The sequence below is a fragment of the Lotus japonicus genome, chromosome 5 (assembly GCF_012489685.1).
Source record: "Lotus japonicus ecotype B-129 chromosome 5, LjGifu_v1.2".
NCBI lineage: Eukaryota > Viridiplantae > Streptophyta > Magnoliopsida > Fabales > Fabaceae > Lotus > Lotus japonicus.
In genome coordinates this window covers 4,595,899-4,616,087 of record NC_080045.1, presented here as the reverse complement: position 1 = coordinate 4,616,087, position 20,189 = coordinate 4,595,899, and the positions used below count along the sequence as shown (strand labels likewise).

Genomic DNA, 20,189 nt, shown 5'->3' with positions numbered 1-20,189 from the left:
AGTCAAGAAATTTTATTGGAGAAAATTGATTTGTAGGTTTGGCGTACCAGCAACTATCATCTCAGATAATGGAACACAGTTTACTAGCAGGAGTGTGAAGAATTTTTGTGCAGAAATGGGAATTGAAATGCGCTTCGCCTCAGTGGAGCATCCTCAGACAAATGGTCAGGTAGAGTCAGCAAATAAAGTCATTCTCAATGGAATTAAGAAGCGGCTAGGCGAAGCTAAAGGATTGTGGGCTGAGGAGTTGATCACAGTGATTTGGGCTTACAACACTACCCCTCAATCCACTACTGGCGAATCACCTTTCAAGTTGACTTATGGGGTAGATGCTATGATCCCAGTAGAGTTGCAAGATGTAACTTTCAGGGTGGCGACTTATAATGAAAACCAGAATGATATGAATAGATTGGTTGATCTCAATTTGGCAGAGGAAATGCAAGCAGAAGTTCGTCTGAGGCAGGCAGTGGTAAAACAGAGATCTGAAAGGCGATACAATTCCAGAGTGGTTCCGAGGCAAATGAAAGTTGGTGATTTGGTGCTGCGTCGAAAGGCAAAGGGACCTGAGGATTCGAAGTTATCACCTAATTGGGAAGGACCTTACAGGATTCTTCGTGAGCTTGGTCAAGGGGCTTATCATTTGGAGGAACTATCAGGGCGAAGGGTTCCAAGAGCTTGGAACGCACAACACCTCCGCTATTACTACAGCTGATTCGCCATTTGTGTTCTGTACAGTTTGTGTTTTTGTTAAGTTTGTAGCAGTATGTTGTGTTCAAGACTATGTTGGTTTTCAGTGTGTTGTTTAAGAATCTGTTATGTGTGTAAGACTTAGTGGGATGCACTCTTTTCTCTACCCCAGGCGGGAGAGTTTTTAACGAGGCATCACACATTAATGAATAACAGGTATGCACTCTTTTCTCTACCCCAGGCGGGAGAGTTTTTAACGAGGCATAACCTTTAAAAATGTTCATGTGTGCAACATTTTTCATTCTTGTTTCTTGATTGGAAACATATCAACTTAGGTCTATCAATCGGGCGATGTCAGGCAATTAAGAAAGAGTAAGACTCTTAAAACTAGAGCATTTGACCACGAATTCATAAGCACAGCCTTAAGTTGGATTAAGCTTGTCCAAATTAAGCACAAGTCTCCACGCGAGCAAAACGATTGAATCAAAATGGGAATTTTCGATTCAACATATAACTAAGTTCAAATGAAATTTTTTGACTAAGTTAACATTACAAAGGCCTTATGATTCCAATAGAAGTTGATTACTTAGAAATTTCATAAACTTTATGCAATTTCCCACTATACATGAATAGTATACTGGGCGAAGTGAATCGAATGATTTACCATTATGTCGAAGTTACACGACTTTCCAATCAACAGTAGATTGGGCGAAGAAAGTAAAAGCAAGTTCAGGAGTAAAGGTTAGTGAATTGCAATGCTTTTGGTTTAATATTAATTTAGTCATTAGCCTTGAAGCGTTGGAATACGTGGTAAGTAACTTAGAGTATTTTATGTTTCATGTGTTCAAGTATCGGAATAAGAGTTATAAGTGAAAGTATGACTAGGCAAAGTAAGTATAGTCATAGATTTCATAGATAAGATGTTAAGTCCTGAAAGTTTTTTTTTTTAGTGCGATAAGAGTTAGTGTGAAAAATGTTATGTTAGAACGAAAGCTAAGGTAAAAGTTTAGCTTCGGATTCAATTGAAAATAGTAAGTCAAAAGTCAGGAGAAGTAGCTAATAAGAAAAACATATTTCATTAGTTAACTGGCGGAGCCTTACATAGGTGGTCATAAAATTAAAACATCACACAAAATACTAGGGGCTGAAACAAACAAACAAGAAACTTAAATACTTAAACATTTAGAGATTCAGATACTTAGAACATTCAAGTTTACGATGTTTCTCCCTCGCCTTCTTTTCCTTGAGTGTCGCCCTCTTTGTTCTTTTCTTCTTCATTCTTGTCTTCTTCTTCTTCTTCTTCTTCTTCTTCTTCTTCTTCTTCTTCTTCTTCTTCTTCTTCCTCTTCAGCATTATCAGGACTGATCAATTTGCCATCAACAATCCTCGCATAAGGATCGGAACCAGCAAAATTGATAGAAATCTCAGGATTCAGGAGAAGAATTTGTTCCTTAGCCTTAGCAAAACCAACCTCAAGTTGATCAAGAACAGAGTTCTTTAGCTCTGAAATCTCAAAGTGTAGTTTGGAATTTTCAGTTTTCAATTCAGAGCTTGCAGAAGTCAATTCTGTAATTTCCGCCTTAGCCTTCAGTATTTCTTCATTTTGGGATTGATGCGTAGTGTGCATTTCCCCCAAATTCTTTTTGAGATTCACATTCTCTGCGGTCAAATCTGCGATTTTCTTCTCATTGACTTTTTTAGCCTTGTCCACGAGCTTCATTGTGGCCTTCAACTTATTGATTTCTTTTTCCTTCTCTTCAAGTTGTTTGGCTGCAGAAATCCCATCAAAACCGGCAGTTTCAAGATCCACCATTTTGGAAATGGCAGCAATTTCCAAACCCTTGGTCATAAGGGCTTGACAAGCCTCTTTAAGCCCAATTTCCCTCATCTTCTCTCGGTCCGCCTCAAAGACTAGGTTAGTCTCTACTAAGGCGTTGAAGTCAATCTTGGAATCCCACAGCGAAGTGACCTCTTCAGATGTCAGTTCCTCAAACTCCTTCAACAAGTTTTTCCATGACGAAGGTGGAGCACTTGTGGTACAATTTTTGTTAGCAACACTGGGGGAATGGGCTTTCACCATAAATTTTTCCATGGAATATTGGTTGACATTCTTCCCTTTGTTTGACTCGGGCGCGTCAGCTTTCCTCTTTTTCTTTTGCGGGCGATTCGATTCGGTTCCCGAATGACTTCCATCAGCGTCAGCCAAAGCTTTGGCTGGGTTTCTTTTCTCCCTGGCCGCCTGCTGCTCGCGGCGAAAGCGCAAAAGATCCTCATCTGAAAGGCGAGTCATGTTTGCTGAAACAAAAGAAAAGAAGTATAAAACACAGGGATAAAGAATTGAAATACATATGAGCTAAATTCAAACATGTTACCTATATATGCGCCCAATTTATTTTCAAAATGGGCACCAAGAAATTCGGTGAGATTCAAGTCAATAGTGGATAAAAACTTGCAATCCACCATTTCTTCGGGGGTCAGTGAATCCTCAGGAAGTTTGATCACATCCTCAAATCGATTAGTCCAGTAGAAGGGAAATTTTGGTTTTCCGTCGTCAAAGTAGAAAACGTCTTTGCATTTGTCAGTTTCATTTAGTCTAAAGAATTTTCCTTTAAAATGCTTATAGTGGCTTCTGAATAAAGTGAATAGACCTTGCCCCCTAGCAGCAGCCAAAGAAAGGTATTCTCCTTTAACGCTTCTACCACTAGTCTCGAAAAAGTAGAAAAATTTGTTACTGGTGGGCTCTATGCCTAAGTGTTGGCAGAGGAGTTCGAAGGCTCTAATGTAAGCCCAACTATTACAGTGAAGTTGAGTGGGCGCAACATTTAAAAGGGTAAGGATGGAACAGGTAAAATCTGATAGAGGAAGCCTACACTTAAGGTCAGAAAAGATGTTTTCAAAAAAGTAAGTGTGATTTCTTCCTTTATCATCACTTTGGCCGAAGCAGCAAGGTTCGTCAGGGGCGCACGGGACAATGTCAAGATAAACGTCTTGACCATCAGTGCGAAAAGTATTGGAAGTGATTAAATCCATTACCATTTTAATGTTACAGAATTTCGAAAACCTAGCTTTAACTTTACTAGAAACCCATAAATCAAGAGCAAGGGGAGGACGATTAGAGGCTTTAGGAGTTCTACGAGTGCGTTTAGCATCCATTTTGGGGGCAAATCCTGAAATTATAAGAGATTATGGTCATGACATGTGGATTTTACTAAGTTGATTTTCAGGTGCAAGTTTGTTTTTAGAAAGAATGGTGTAAAAGTGCGATTCAAAGAAAGGATGAAGAAAAGGAAGAAAGAATCATGCATAGGAAGCAAGGAAGGAAAAGTAAGTTACCAGGAAAAGTGGAGGAGGTGGATGAATCTTCAAGGAAGGAAGCTCTGGAAGTGAGGTGATTGTGAAAATTTCCAGAAGATAAGAAAACTTGTGTGAGATTTGAAGGAAAGTTGAAGGTAAGTGAGTGAATGGGGAAGGTGATATTTATAGCATAGTGAAAACAGAGAGTGAAACGGTGAGGGAAAGCGCGTGTTCTGGGGTGAAATCACGCGTCGTTCTGAGCCACACATTCAAACGTTTTGAATTCATGGACCGGCGCGCCTTTAAGAGTGTTAAATGGTAAAAACCGAGGGTGCGACGTTTGATTTTAGGTTGTGTTGCTTTAGAATTTCTTTCTCTTTCTTTCTTTTGGTAGTGAGTTTTAAATGGATAATGGAATGTAATGATGAGGGTGGCAAATGTTACCGTGTCGAGGCTTAATATCTCTGTGAGTCCCGAAGCGTATTTATTGTGCAGATATAGTATGATGATTATGGCAGGTAAGGCTGATTTGAAGTGCGCCATGATGCACAGTGAATATGAAGCGAATGAAGTGACGTTTGACGTTTGATCAGAAGCACATGGGAGAGAAGAAGAAAAGCTGAAAATCCTTAGTGTCGATTAATACTTGTATATTATTTAATTTAATTTATCTGTCATTATATCCAGGCGAATCATTTACTTGCAGGTGGACTAGAGCTAAAGATCGCCCTGATTATTGCTCAAGTTTATTATTCTATTGATTGTGTGTAACCATTTACATTCTCATTGGAGCCCATGCGCCCATATGACTTTATCGCCGAATCATTGTGGGCTTATATAAGACACTTTCGCCTCATTTATAAGTCTTAGTGTCTTGTGGGCTTGTGGTCTGATATGGGCGAACCAAGTTATCATGTAATGGGGCTAATCAATATTCTGTACTTAATGGGCCGGGTCACCCATGGTCCATTCGGACTAAAAACGCAAGCTATAAATAAAGGCACCACCCAAGCGGTAGGGGGACCTATCATTTCACGCAATTTTCCTAGTTTTCATTTACTTCGCTTGCTCTCAGTTTGATTAGCCCACGTCTAAGGTTCCATACCGGAACACCATGTATTTGGTTAATGTGGTCTCGAAACTTGAATTTGGGCACACAGACATATAAGTATGTAATTTTGATGAAAAGTAGAGCAAATTCTTATCTTCAATATGTAAGAATCATAACGCATTGGAGTATAGCAATCAACTGATGCAAGAGTTACAGACAAAACAAAATTAAAATAGTGAGTTCATGAGATAAATGTAAAATTCAATGGAGAAATATCAGTCTATGAACCAGCAACAAAGCTCCCAAAGAACTTCCACTTAAGGATGACCGAATAGCTTAAGTTATTGGGTATTGAAGATGGAAAATGTGTTGTTATGGTGATGAGAAAAATCAGATGGCCTTGGACAATTATTTTGATTTTCATTGACAGCAAGCAAGATAGGGTGTTGCCAGTGCGGTGCGGGCGATGCGATGAAGTGCAACGGTACGACGCAGCGGTGCAGCAAGGTGACAAAGATGTGTAACGATGCATGAACGTAATTCGTGAAGAGAAACCAGAGGAAGATCGTGATCTAAATTGGATTTGGATCCCCTCAACCAACCAGCAGCAATGCTTGTCGGCGGGCGGAGGTCGAAGGGGGTTTGTGGCCATGGAAAGGTGGGTCGCTCCTAGAGGGGAGGCTTGCTAGTGATGGAGACAGAGGTCGACCGTGGTCAAGGTGGCTCGTGAGTCACGACACCATTTTTGAAGGATGAGGCTGGGCAGTGGTATTGTCGTATGTCACGATAAGATAGTTATATGCTATTTTTATTGTTCAATTATTTTATTGGAGAAATGAGATGATCATTTGGATGTCTTCGTCTCCGGTGATAGTGTTCGGCCTAGAATGACTTATCTGACACGACATAGCCGCGTTGACATGGCGGAGAATGTACTTACATAAGAACTCGGATGCTCAAGTCAAAGTGAGGATCTCTGAGCCTAAGAAGAACTCTAAGATTTGCATAATAGGTAATGTGTGCATAAATGAACGACTAGTCGACTACACATGTATTTACAAGCCCGATGTCACTTAAGGTCTTTTGGAAGCCTTTAAAGATGTATCTCGAGTGGCAACCTCGCTTAATTATTAGATCAAAGTTTCACATGTTCCTGAACTGAACTAATTAGTCACTTAGTCAGCTCGCTTAGTCGCAAGATCACATTGTATATCATATCTATCATCACTTATCTCTTTTTATCTCTAATGGTCTACAAGTGTACACAAATCTTATTGCATTTAGTCAATTGAAACCCAACCCGAAATTAAATTTTGGAGCATGCATTTGTCTTTAGCCACAATCGCCTCAAGTTTGTTTTTGGTACATCCACATAACATAGCCCAAGTTGAAAAAACAATAACATATGCCAAACTTTTGAATTCGTAAAATATTGTGTAGCCACCTGTGCGCCTGCGGTTTTGAGAGGTAGCGGGAGAGAGAAGCACCATACTGATTCTTCTTCTTCTTCTTCTTCAGCAATAGCATTACCATGGTCATCGCTGATTCTGACTACGAAGGTCCTGCAATCGAAGCCCTCGGTTCTCTCTTCAAGATCACCCAAGTCTTTCTCTGGTCACTTCTCACTCTCTCTACTCTCTACTCTTTTCTCTTTTCCCTTTTCCACTCACAAAACTAGGTTTCATTTCACAGGGATGATGGCCTTCAACTTCCATTATCAACTCAACAATCCGTGAGTTTACCTTACCCCACTTCTATCTTTACTTTACTCATCATCGTTTTTCACATCGCTTTTCGTTTCAGAAATTCACCCAAGAACCTCATGACGATGACGCCGCAGACCCTCTTCCTGGCAAGTGCTTCTCGTTTTCTATCTCAAAACCCTTTGCTTTAAACCTCGCTTATTTTTCAAGGAATGATTACCTGTTTCATAAAAATGGTGTCTTTTCTTGGAGGGTGGTTTTTATTTTATTTTATATTATTAATCCCTTTTTTTATTTTTATCGATTTCTTGTATTTTATGTAGATTGGAGTGACCTTATTCTACCCGAGGATTTGGAACTTAACAAGGAGATGAATGAATTGGGGCTCCCTCTTTCCTTTCAGACAACCAAGCAGGTTTGCTTATACACATTAACATATTTTTCCTGCAAGGTTTTAGTACAATTGTACAAGGTTCACATAAGTAAGGTCTCAAGTAAAAGAATTGTAGAATGTCCGCATAAGCAATGTCTTAGGAGTGACAATGTTCAAGCTCTCAGACACACTATTACCTTAGAAAGTGAGTCTGTTTTATTAGCTCAACAAGCTCAATTAGCCATGCTCAAATTCAATACCGATTCTCAACATAAAAAAAAATCCTATACCAGTTGAACTTTTTATGGCCAACTAGTTACGCAATGAGTCAGATTCGAATAAAATTCACCTGTTTATTATAATTTATTTTAAAAAGTTTAGTCATGCCAAAAATTAAACAAAAACGCATATCTAGTTATTAATGCATACAGTCTAGCTTATGAATGTATTAGTGAACAGAGCCCTGATTAGTTTGCAAGTGACCTCGACTCATTACCAACCTTGGTTCCGATTTAAGTCCACAATCTAACTATAAAAGTCAATTAAGGTGTGAGTTTTATGGCTGTATAATTGATGGTTTGTCTTTGCAGTAAATTCAGTAATAGGTGTTGTTGGTCCATATTAGTGGCATTCTGTTTTCAATGTGAGAGCACCAACAAGTTATACTTCTTTATCATTCATGTTCTTCTCTTTAGATGTTAGATTATTTCTGTCAAAAGTGCCATCAACTATTAAGTATTAACTATATTTTCAGTCTATCATGTCACAGAAATGTGGAACAGTAAAAGGCAAAAGAAAGGGTGCACGTTCAAAGCAACAACATCCTTCTCATGATCCTGTAGCTGAAACTCTATATGAAGCGAATGTGGAGGAAGTTGCATCTCTTGCTGAATTTCATGATAAAACAAACAGTTCTATATCTTGTATATCAATACTAGGCCAAAGTGAATCATCTTACTGTGATGGTGCAGTGGAAGTTGATATGACCCATTGTGCCTCTGGTGAAGGAGAATTAGAATCGCTTCCCACATGTTCAGAAGGGAGTGGATGTGACAGAATTGATGGGTCAAATTATTGCAGTGAACATGGAGAGTGGATGGTGCTCTGGGATACTTTCTATAAGAGAAGATACTTTTATAATGTCACAACGGACTCTTCTACATGGGACCCACCTCCAGGGATGGAACATCTAGCAATTGGTGGGTCTACTGAATCAGATGATAATGAAGCTCTAAAATCAGCAGAGGACCATGGAACACAAAATAACAATGAACCACCTGACGAAACCTGGATTGAAGAGAACGCATCAGGAAAGCCACATGAAGGTTATTCAGCTCAGACTGGAGTTGCTGCTGGCAATTTTGTCTTTGAAATGGCTACAAATAATGAAGACCAATCCATTGATCATTCAGATGAGAATTTCGAGAGTAGTTGCAATGATGGAGTTTCATGTTGCTCAGTTTTAAATGCCCTGGATCATATCATTAGGTATTTTATGAGCTAAACTTCTAATGCTAGTTCATGCTTCTCTCTAAACTATCATCAAATTGTTTAGAATTATCTGTATAAAATTTTCTTTACTCATTATTTTATTAAACTAATGTAGATTTGTCCTGACAAGGTTTGCAGCTTGCAAATAACAATATAACTGTTGGACCTAAAACTTTTTGTCTTCTAAATAGGCCTAATGGGACCAAACTTAAGATACTATGAATCACAAAGTTGACAAAGCCTTTCAATGCCAAAAAAAAATTTAGAGTAAGCAAGTGTCCAGGATTAACTCTCCCATAAGCTTAAGTTGTTAAGTGAAAGCCATGAACTGTTTAGCTTGATCAATGTAAAGTAGCATAGTTCCGCACTCAATGTATTTTTTTTTGGCCATATTAGGGATGGAAAGAATATAAGTTAATTAATTACTGACCTCTTTGTTAAAGGAATAGAAAAGTACCTCTTAAGCTCAGAGGAAAATTTTGCTGCATAGCTATAAGACCTGCGATATTGTGCGGGATTAGTGTTGGACGGTTAAGAGGTAGAATGTTATGATGGATGAGTGGCAAATTAAGACAAGATAGGATGAAATACAATCAATAGAGTCTTGTCTTAGGTTGTTTGGGCATATGTGGAGAAGAACCATAGACGCATCAAGAAGGACTAAGGAGGGTTGACCTGATGGAGGAGATAGACGATGGTCAAACTCAAATAGGTAAATATAGAGGGAGACTGAGGAAAATTGTAGGCCAAACAATTAAAAGAAATTTAGATGTAAATGGTCTACCTTTAAACTTATGGATGACCGAGCATTTTGGCAATTGTCATCATATGATTTATGTAGCCAACCCTACCTTAGGGGGAAAAGATTTGGTTATTAATTGTAGTTGAGTTAAAAGAGCTGTGATTTGATGTGAAGAGCCAAACCTCGCAAAGCTAAAGCTTCTAAGTGGAAGCCAATGAATGGTTTGACTCTAACAAGAATAGTAATATGAAAATGGATGTCTCAACGTACCTTTCTGATATTGTATATTTTACTTTGTCTTCAAACAACTGATATGCTTGATGCATTGCAGCTCTAATGGAAGATACATTCAAGAAGAACCAGAGGTTGATCATACACCCATGGAAAACATGGTAATTGATATTTCTGAATTGGATACCGAATCTGATCCTTCTACGTCAAGAAAGGAAAAGAAAACGAAAAAGATAAGAAGACAAAAGCAGAGGAAGTTGTATAATGAAACTGAAGGTTTGTAATAAATACTTTATTATCTGGCTTCTTCAATTTGGTTGGTATTCTTCTAAATCTCTTAGCTAATTGGCTCTAATTTTATGACAATACTTTCTACTTGGAGTCAAATTCATATAACACTTGGTAGATGCTCATATGATTGCTTTGCTGTAGTAATAATCAAATACAGAGTATGGGATAGATACTTGAATGATGGACACAAGCTAATTTGCTAGTGTCATGTGAGACGTTAATGCCTAAATATGTATTTTGTTCTTTAGTTGCTATGTGTTGTTGAAAGTTGACAGCTATTACCCATGTAATAATCATTTTTGCATTTCTCAGATCTTCACTTTCAAAACATACCTGAAGCTTATTCTGCTACGATTGGCAAATATTGGTGTCAGAGGTATATTTTGTTCTCTAGATTTGATGATGGTGTAAAAATGGATGAGGAAGGATGGTTTTCTGTCACTCCTGAGGCAGTTGCTCGGTATCAATCAATACGCTGTGCTAGTAGCACTATAATTGACTGTTTCGCTGGCGTTGGTGGGAATGCTATCCAATTCACGCAACGGTGAGTAGTTGGTACTAATTAATCACTTGTTGATAGCCAATAAATTGAGTTTTTTTGGTGGTTTTGGTGGACAAAGTTTACTAGGTGTATTGTATTAGCCAAGCTTTTAGAAAGACTTTGCATTTTTCTAAGGAAGAACCAGAAAATTACCATGTTAGTTAATATTCATGATATATGTTTAGCAACTTGAACAACATTAAAATAACAGACATTGAGAGAAACTTTAAACTGTTTCTGTTTGTTGTTATTTTCACATCTATGCTGATTACCTCCTTGTGTTCCAAGTTGCTTTGGATTCTGGATGATGATCTCCTGTAGGCCTGCCTACCTTTGAGTGCCTTCATGTTCTCAACAATTAGTTTATGGCTGCAGCATCACAGTTCATTTTTTATTATCTGATTTGGTATTGATATATACCAAGTAAATGTGATATATTTTCATTTCACTAAATGGTTTTTGTTCAGATTGGATTGTTCATCTGGTGAGTTCCAAATGTAATTCTTAACATTTATCCACCCAGTGTTGACCTTGTGCAATATTTATTTATGCATACATGGAGTGATTGTAGGTGGTGTTGGAGTCACTAGAGGCCTTCAGTGTATAATTTTATGATATATTCTTATCCTCATCCTTGCCTTTCATTTATTATATTTATATGTATGGTTATTCCACTTATATAGTCTAGTAACTGCCAATGTTCATTTATATGATTAGTAATGATGAATGGATAAAGTGATAATAAAGTTTCTCATTTTATCTAGTTAAGTGATTCCGGTTGGATCCTTAGTGTAGTTCCAGTATAAACAATATTCGTTAGATATTTCTACTTCCGCTGAGAAATTTCTTCTTTGAAAATGGTTGTTGATCTCTGTACTTGACTATCAATTATTTGATATTACAGGTGTGGGCATGTAATTGCAATTGATATTGATCCATTGAAGATTGATTATGCGAGACATAATGCTTCTATTTATGGGGTGGATGATCAAATTGAATTCATAATTGGTGATTTTTTCCTCTTGGCGCCAAAGTTAAAGGTGCTATTCTATGTTACTTGTTTTACCGCTGCTGCTTCTGTCGCTCTTCTTCTTCTTCTTCTTAAAATTATTATAATTATTATTATTATTATTACTATTATTATTTGTTTTGTACAAGGGAGGCTGTTAGGATTGTCAATTGTTAGGATTGTATAATCCTAATAGCCAACAACAAGACAATGGAAGAGGAATAGGAAGTATTGTTGGTATTTTGATTATATATGTTGAATATCTGTTAAGATTTAGTTTATTATTAGTCTTATCTCATAGAGATATAGTTAAGATTTGTTTATCTATTTTACATTAGTATCTATTTAAATAGAGATGATATCTATTTAATTAGAGATAGGTTTAGATAGATTTAGTTTCTTTTTATCTATTTGTTAGTCTATATATATTGTAGTTTTCAGTCACGTATTATCAATGAAATATAGATATATTTTATCAAATTGAAGTTGGTATCAGAGCGAGTTTCGATCCTACCGCTGTGAGGGGGCTCCTCCCCCGTGAGCCCCCTCATGGTGACCTTCCAAATCTCTTTGGATTATTTTCACTCGTCCTGTGCTTCCGCGCTTGTTCGTTCTAGCCTTTTCTTACGGCCTCGTTTCTTTCTGATTATGGTCCCCTTTGTCTTGGAACCCTATTGACCCTTGTTTCTTAATACTTAAAACAACCGCGCCTTCTTCTTCGGCGCGTGAAGGTAACGCACAAACCTGAACTCGACGCGACGACCACATACATGTTCGTCCGTTGTAGTATAGTTGGTCAGGATATTTGGCTCTCCCTCCTGGTTCTGTTCCAGATGTTGTTTTCTCCAGATTTTCCTTCCTTTAATGCAGTTGCGTGATTGGAAGAAATTGTGGGAATTGATTCAACAATTGTTTACTCAAGAATTCTTGATTGGAATGACATAATAATTCTTCACTGCCAGCGAGAGTATTGGTTACATGAAGTGGAAATATGGAATGCCAATGCGTTGGGATGGTGATATTGGAAGTTTCTGATGATGCCAGAATGAAGCAGTACCATGTGGCTCTTTGGTCCAGCCAAGTTCTCAATTAGTGAGTTGGGTTACTCTGGTAATATTTCTTCGGTTGAATGGATGTATGCATCTGATGTGCACTGCAACTCTTTCTTAGAGTCCAATATTGAAGCTGCTATTGTTTGAAAGGGAAAAGTCTTTACCTAATCGTTGGGAGTAGGCGGTGAAGGGAAATTTCAAGTCTCTACGATTTCTGATTACCGCATTGCATTGTGTGGCAGTAGCTTCTCTTCTCGAGTTAATTATATTTGTTACAAGCTATGCATATGATATATATGCTCTAGCTTGAGGGGAAGTGTTGTGTGAATTTCTCTCTCCGACAGCAGTGGCTTCTTGAGTTAATAATATTTGTTACAAGCTATGCATATGACATGTATGCTATAGCTTGAGGGGAAGTGTTGGATATTGCTAAATATCCTAATAGAGACCACAGTCAACCACCGCCGACAATCGTTATCCTTGTTGCTGGTTTGGTGGAGGTTGTATCCAAGAATGATGCTTCTATGGTGATTGTTTAATAGCAGCGTGTTTTGGAGTATCCAACAATCGTTCCTTTGCTTTCCTATTTCTCCATAATCCAGTTTGTGCTAATGTTTTTGGGAGAGGCAGAAGCATCAGGTTGAATCTAATTGTATTGCTCCGCTGCATTGTTCTCGCTGGTCCTATTTGTGTTTCGGCCAGATTTGAATTTTAAGGTCTTCTATTTGACGTGTGTTGTGGCGCCACCGTTAATGGTCGTCCAGTCTTCCTCTTCCAGTTTGGTTCATGGGTCTGGTGTGTTTTTCTCATCTGCGAGCGATGTTTCTTGCTGTTTGAGATCTTAGTTTGTGTCTCATTGTTCGAGATGCTCTTATTATATTGATCTTAGCTGACTTTATGCAATTTGGTTTTGAAGGTGACATTGTCACCTTCGTTTGTTTCGTCTCGATTGTTTGGTTTTCTAGTTGTTTGGTTTTCTGGTTTAGGGCTTCAGCTGCGAGTTGCGCTGGCCCACTCTCTAGTTGAGAGTTATTGGTTTTGGTTTTAGGGCTTCAGCTGCGAGTTGCGCTGGCCCACTCTCTAATGTTTGAGAGTTGTCTGTGTCAAAGTTGACACCATTGTTTGTCTTAGAAGCCATCAATCGGTCGACCTCAAGTATGTTTTATTTCTGTGTGGTTGTTGTTGGTGAGTTGTTGCTTCAGCCTTGTTTTGTTTTCGGGCGTATTGTTGCTGGTTTTTTTTCGCCCTTGTTTGCTGGCTCAGCTACCCTACGACACTCCAGAAGAATTGGTTTTTGTCTTGCATCAATTTCAGCCAGATCAAGTATGAGAAGTTGTCTTTTGCCTGCCCATGAATTTAGCAGAAGTTCAAAAGATTATTCAATTTGAAGTATTAGAAGTTGTCTTTTGCTGCCATGGATTTACTCGAAGTTTGAAAGGTTATTCAATTCAGAGATTCACCAAGATCGTCATTATTAAGGGATATCTATTAAGATAATGTTCTTCTTGGGTTCGATTTGTTACAAGCTTAAAGCTAAGTAAGCTTTAGCTTGAGGGGGAGTGTTGAATATCTGTTAAGATTTAGTTTATTATTAGTCTTATCTCATAGAGATATAGTTAAGATTTGTTTATCTATTTTACATTAGTATCTATTTAAATAGAGATGATATCTATTTAATTAGAGATAGGTTTAGATAGATTTAGTTTCTTTTTATCTATTTGTTAGTCTATATATATTGTAGTTTTCAGTCACGTATTATCAATGAAATATAGATATATTTTATCAAATTCAAGTATATAAACTGAAAAATAAAATAAGAAGAAAGGAGAGATACAAAGAGAGGAATACGAAAAACAATCCTAATGGATCCGCAAGATGGAGAACCTTCTTTCCACGGGTGAAACCCTTCTGAGGGAAAATCCCTTTACAAACTCTATTACTCAATTTATGCTCTAACCTAAGGAGAGTACTCCGATTTATAATAAACTAACCCTACTAAGTAAATGACACTGGCTCAACATAGGCCCAACTCAAATAAGAAAAGCTAGCTTAATACCAAAGCAACTAAAAAAACCAAACCTAGGCCCAAACACCAGGCCCACTGACTCTAAACCCTAAACCCTAGCCACACCGTCTATAAGACTTTCGATACAAGGAGCCGTCACCATGGCCACACCAACCATCGACTCTGATACCACTTGTTGGGGAGACATGGGGAGCCCATGGGCCACAAGACACCAAGAGAACCCGACCCTACATCTTTACCTAATCCCTTAAGGCATTGGGTTTAGGGGTCACATCTCTTATAAAGCACTCATTCTTAACCAATATGAGACTCCAACTCACGTGAACTCTCAAGAGTACCAAGGTGATACATGTGTTAGGCTATGTCGCCTACTGGACATATTTTATCCTCATCTACTCTCTGCCTGCTTTGGTCTCTGTGCTTACCTGTACATGGGTGATTACCCATGAATGATCCTTTCTCAACCTAGTGAAAAATGTGTGTATAAGAAAATTGTGATCTAATTGTTTTCTGAATGGGCTCCTTGCTGGTTGTGATAGACTAGTGTCTAAAGGAGAGGATCATCTGATATCGTTTTTCCTGGCCTATTTCCCTTTTTTCGTAGTTTATGCCTATGTTATCTCATATAGAATTGGATGATTAAGAAGGGGTGGATTTGATTGAAGATTGTGGATGTTGCAAGAATCCAATCCTTGTATATTTAAATTATGTATTAATAAAAAAGCACAGCTATTCTATTGATAACGGATGATATTAAATAATTTAATTACTATTATTATTATATGACGACACAAATAGAAGAGTGATAGATTTAGCAACTTTTTTGTTTAGTGATGTTGAGATAAAGAGAAACAAGAGACAAGTACTTTGGAATCTGTATGTTAGTTACACAATGGGGAATATTACATGACAATCTATCTCATCATGTTCGATTCTCTTATGAAGCACTGGATTTGAGGCAATATGCATGACGCCTGGATAAAAGACACCATTTGTAAAGTCTGCCCAAACCTACTGTTTGAGCCATATAAGTTCAAAGATGGTTGCAGCCATGGCTCAATATTCTGCTTTTGCACTTGATCTTGTAATACAGTTGTTTTTATTGTTTTTATTGCATTCTAGGAAATCAATCAACAATAAAAATGCAGTACTCAGAAGCATGTCTAACCTGCATCTGAATGTCCCACAGCTCTAGTTTGATTTTGTCTTCATACAAGAGACGTTTTCATGAAGCTCCTTTAATATTTCAAGATGTGATGGACTGCCTCCCAATATCCTTCATAGGAAGAGTTAGGAAATTGACTTACGAGACTGACTACAAAGGTGCTATCTGGATGAGTGACAATGAGATAATTTAGTTTCCACATCAGTCTTACATATCTCAGAGTCTGGAAATGGCTCTCCCCGACTTGACTTAAGTTTGGCATTGACATCCATAGGATTATCAACAATTTACTTTTTCAGCCTTGTTTCCTCTCAAGTTACTTTGCATACTTCTTTGGAAAATCACAATATCATTCTTTAATTGACATCCCTAAGTAGTATCAAAATCTACCAACATCTTTTGTTTGAAAATGGTGACAAAAATGCTGCTTTACCGGTGTGATGCCATGGTGATTACTACCTGTACATAATCTAGTAAATGCACTCTGCTGGTTAAACGACAATAGAAAACTTAGTGGTCAGCCTCAATCCATGTCATACCAAACCATTGAATCACAATTCACAATACTGAATCTACCGAGCCATACCTAGGAGATTGTTTGGGACCTTATAATGATTTGCAGAGATGACAAACAAGTTTTCATTTAAACTTCTTTTTTAACGTCATCATGGAGGATAATGTTTGTGCATATCAAACTGGTATTGAGGCCAATGACGAAGAGCAACCATAAGCAAGCATACCTTAGCAAATGCCATTTTAGCCCCAAAAAATTGTCACCATAATCCTACACAAATACTTGTATATTTCAAACTTCATTATATGCCTAATCCATAGTAGTTAAGCTTTTAGAATGGTTGGATTTGAGTATAGTATCTATGTTGACCAAGTAGTAAAGGTCTCCAAGAGTATATCCTTACCACCCACATTTTTCTGATTAAATTAAAAGAAATCGGCATAAAGTTTAATGGGTTTATATGTGATTTCTAATTGCAAGGGGCATATTCAAGATAATGACCAAATCATTCATGGGCTTCATAAATTACAATAATGGGGCACACTTTTGGGTTTGTTAATGACAATATTTTGTCTTGCAGGCTGATACTGTTTTCTTATCTCCACCTTGGGGGGGACCTGATTATGCTAAGGTTGCGACTTATGATATGAAGACAATGCTTAGACCACATGATGGGTGGGTAGATGCTTGTCTGGTTGCTTTACATTTCCTCTTTGTTTTATCTTCTAGTTAGATAAATAACTTTTTTTTAGTAGTTCTTGGATACATAACGAATAACTTTAGTCTCTCATTGTAACCAATTGCTGCTTCTGTGTAGATATACTCTCTTCCATGTTGCAAAGGAGATTGCTCCCAGAGTTGTTATGTTCCTTCCAAAAAATATAAATTTTAATCAACTGGCAGAATTATGTCTATCTGCCTGTCCGCCATGGTCACTAGAGGTAATTTCAACTTTTTGTCTAATTGACATGTTTAACCATAAAAATGGAGGGTCAAACAATATTTCATGTTTTGATAAGAATATTTTATCGTCTTGGTAGTGTGAAGAGCGTTTTTTGTAAACTATTGGAATGAAGTTGTTTTACATGATCAAATTATGTGTTCTTTGCTGGCTTGAGAGATTTGACAGAGTAAATAGAAGTTGTACTGTCATGAATAATTACTTAGGTGTATGATGTGGTAACTATTTGTCTCCATCTTCCATTAACTAACGTTTATGATGTTCAACTTCCCACAAGTGTCCTGTTAGAGATAGAGGGTGGTTTGGGGGACCTTTAGTTTGGAGGACGCTACTAAGAAAATAATCGAATATGAAAACAGTGTAGGCTGTACAATGGGAGTATTGGAACTTGAAATTAGGAATCGTGAACAGTATGATATATGCAGTTTGTTGACCCTTGGGGTGGAAATAGGTTAGGCCAAGCTTGACTTTGTGTAAATAAGTATGATCTACTTAAAATTTTAAAGGCCTAAGTTTGGTTTGTTACCTGTGATAGACATTTTTTTTTTGGGTTTGACCTGCTATTCTTGAAAGCCTGACTTGATCTGATAGCCTATTGGCCTCATTTTTTTTTGAAACTCTAGGGCCTAGTTAAATAATATTAAACAATTTTTTCCATAAGAAGGCCAACAAGATGATAAACTAATAGGTAGAGATAGAAATATGCTCGGTTATGTTGGATTATCTATAGTCTGAAATCTTATTTAAAATCATACGTCACAGTAAGGTATTAACATAGGTCATAAATCGACTTCTAAAATGACTATCCTTAATTCATTATATTTTTCAACTTGTTTAAACTTATAAATATGTAAATAAATATATAGCATTAAGATATTATAATAAATTCTAACGTACAATAATATCAATCATAAAACACACTTATATTAATTATATTTATTTCAATATGCTAGCCTAATAGACTTATAATGTTTTTTGTATGACCTGAGCTTAACATTTTTAACTAAATAGGCTTTTAAAAAACACTAGTTTTTTTTTTCTTTTCAATTTAGCCTGACCTGCCTGAACTTGCGACCATGACCTCCCTTTACAAGCGGCATGACTTATTCCCACCCCTAGTTGACCCCAATATGATCGTTTTTATCGTCAATGTTATATTATTATTATTATTATTTTGGGTCAAACAATTGTAAAGTTTTATTATCATTTGCTATGTCAATAATGCAGAAACATTTGTCATGTAGGTTAATTTGAACTTCAGCTTCCTGGCAACTGGTGTTATGCGAGTCATATTGTCGTAATAACAAAACGGTTTTTTTTGTCATCAACCAAATTGGGGGGGGGGGGGGGGGGTTAAATTATGTGTTTTTATGCCATCATAACATCATTGTTTTCTTTGGTTGCTTAGTAAATATCTTTCCCTGGTAAATTTTAACCCTTCTATCATATTTTCCAGGTGGAGAAAGTGCATTTAAATGGAAAATTGAAGGCGATCACGGCATATTTCAGTGATACAGCTGTTGGAGGGTGCTGAGTTAAACCGATTCAGAAACGTAGCTGAGGTGGTTTTGAAGTTATGCTCCTGTTATTTTAAACTTGTTTTCCACAGCATTTCTAACTTATTATCCAGAATATCACACTACTATCCTATTTTAACTTTGTGACACTAGATGTACAGAGAGAATGGTCTGGGGGATTCTATGAATTCTGGTTCACATGGAGATTAAAAAGCTGGGTTGGTGGCGACAAAAAATATTTATTTTTTGGTATGTTTGGATGTCTAATGTTGGGTGGAAAAATGAAGAGACTGTCATTAATGTGACCTCCAACAATTGTAAAGTAAATTCAATGTGTATATATTTCTTCTGCCTTTCTACCGAATAGTTGTACTATGACATCAACCGTTAGATTAGAAGTTACTTCCGCATAGATCATATTTAACACTCTAGATTTTATTTTTTTGTTAATCTAAAGTCTTATATCTGAGTGCTGCTCCCTCATGTTTGCCTGTGCCATCAGTAGCTAACACTAGATCTTTGAATCATCCAAATGTATGGCGATGAACTTTGCGGTGAGTGGATGGTTGAAATCGGCGTAGAAAAAAGAGGAGGAATGAGGAGAGAAAATATCTAAGATCCCGGTGATGGTGGGCAGGCTCTTGCGGGTTGAGGGTGGTTGTCGGGATAACGGTGTTTGGGTTAAAAAAGAAAGAGACTGAAATGCTTTGGTGATACTGTCCTAATCTTTTTCTAATAGTTGTGTGTCTTTGTCCTCTTTTTATAATTTCACTGTTTATAATTCTTTCATATCACATGACAATGTTGAGTGAAGCATTATCTATCGTTCTCTTCACAAATATTCTGGGGTCCCAACAATTTAATATTTATGAATATAGTGACACATCATTTTAACTTGAGTGTGCCATATAAATTTCCACAAGAGAGGAACTGATTTCCGTATACTCCACGTTTGAAATTTGCAAATGGAATAGTTCATTATGATGATGAAGGCCTATTACACATACAGGGCCCATTGTAAATAAGAATCTATTTCCATCTCATGAATCTTTGCAATTGCAGGCAGCTTTTCCCTTTCAATATCTCCCAATGGGGTAGCTCACTAGAGAGACTGATAAAGAAAGAGAGAAATTAGTGATATATGATGTGATGATAAAAAGAGAAAAATATAGGAAAAATGAGGTGTATGCAGTGCGTCATTAATGTTGAGTGGTTTATGAATCAAGACTATTTCTATTTACACAATGAACAAAGAGACTAAGAGTTTGTTTGGATACATGCTTAAGGCTTATTGAAGGTCACTAAATACTTTTCAATTAGTGCTCTTTAGTTTCCATCTAAACAAGTATTAGCAAGGTAGTCAAATCGAGATATGTATCGTGTATCGCTAGACCCTAATTCCATGTCGCGTATCGTATCGTAACGTGTATCGTAAGATACAGACACAAAAAAAATTAAGTCATAAATTAAATAATATACTAATATATCATATAAATATAGTTCAAAATAATCAAAGATCCAAGTCATAAGTAGAAAAATAG

The 20,189-nt window shown here is 37.1% G+C and overlaps 1 protein-coding gene across 5 annotated transcripts; it reads left to right on the top strand.

Annotated features, from left to right (window-relative positions):
• Nucleotides 1-6,433: 6,433 nt before the first annotated feature.
• LOC130718025 (uncharacterized) lies at nucleotides 6,434-19,117 on the top strand. 5 transcript variants are annotated; one of them, XM_057568457.1, is made up of 12 exons: nucleotides 6,444-6,646; nucleotides 6,725-6,764; nucleotides 6,836-6,884; nucleotides 7,059-7,150; nucleotides 7,863-8,596; nucleotides 9,673-9,848; nucleotides 10,176-10,407; nucleotides 11,309-11,444; nucleotides 16,751-16,845; nucleotides 16,988-17,111; nucleotides 18,588-18,693; nucleotides 18,810-19,117. In XM_057568457.1, the coding sequence occupies exons 1-11, from the start codon at nucleotides 6,564-6,566 to the stop codon at nucleotides 18,663-18,665; spliced, it is 1,839 nt and encodes a 612-aa protein (XP_057424440.1). In that variant the 5' UTR covers nucleotides 6,444-6,563; the 3' UTR covers nucleotides 18,666-18,693; nucleotides 18,810-19,117. The 5 variants fall into 5 exon arrangements, with proteins under 5 accessions (XP_057424443.1, XP_057424440.1, XP_057424441.1 ...); XM_057568458.1 differs by having other exon boundaries at nucleotides 18,802-19,117; XM_057568460.1 differs by having other exon boundaries at nucleotides 6,434-6,635; nucleotides 18,588-19,117.
• The last annotated feature ends 1,072 nt before the right edge of the window (nucleotides 19,118-20,189 follow it).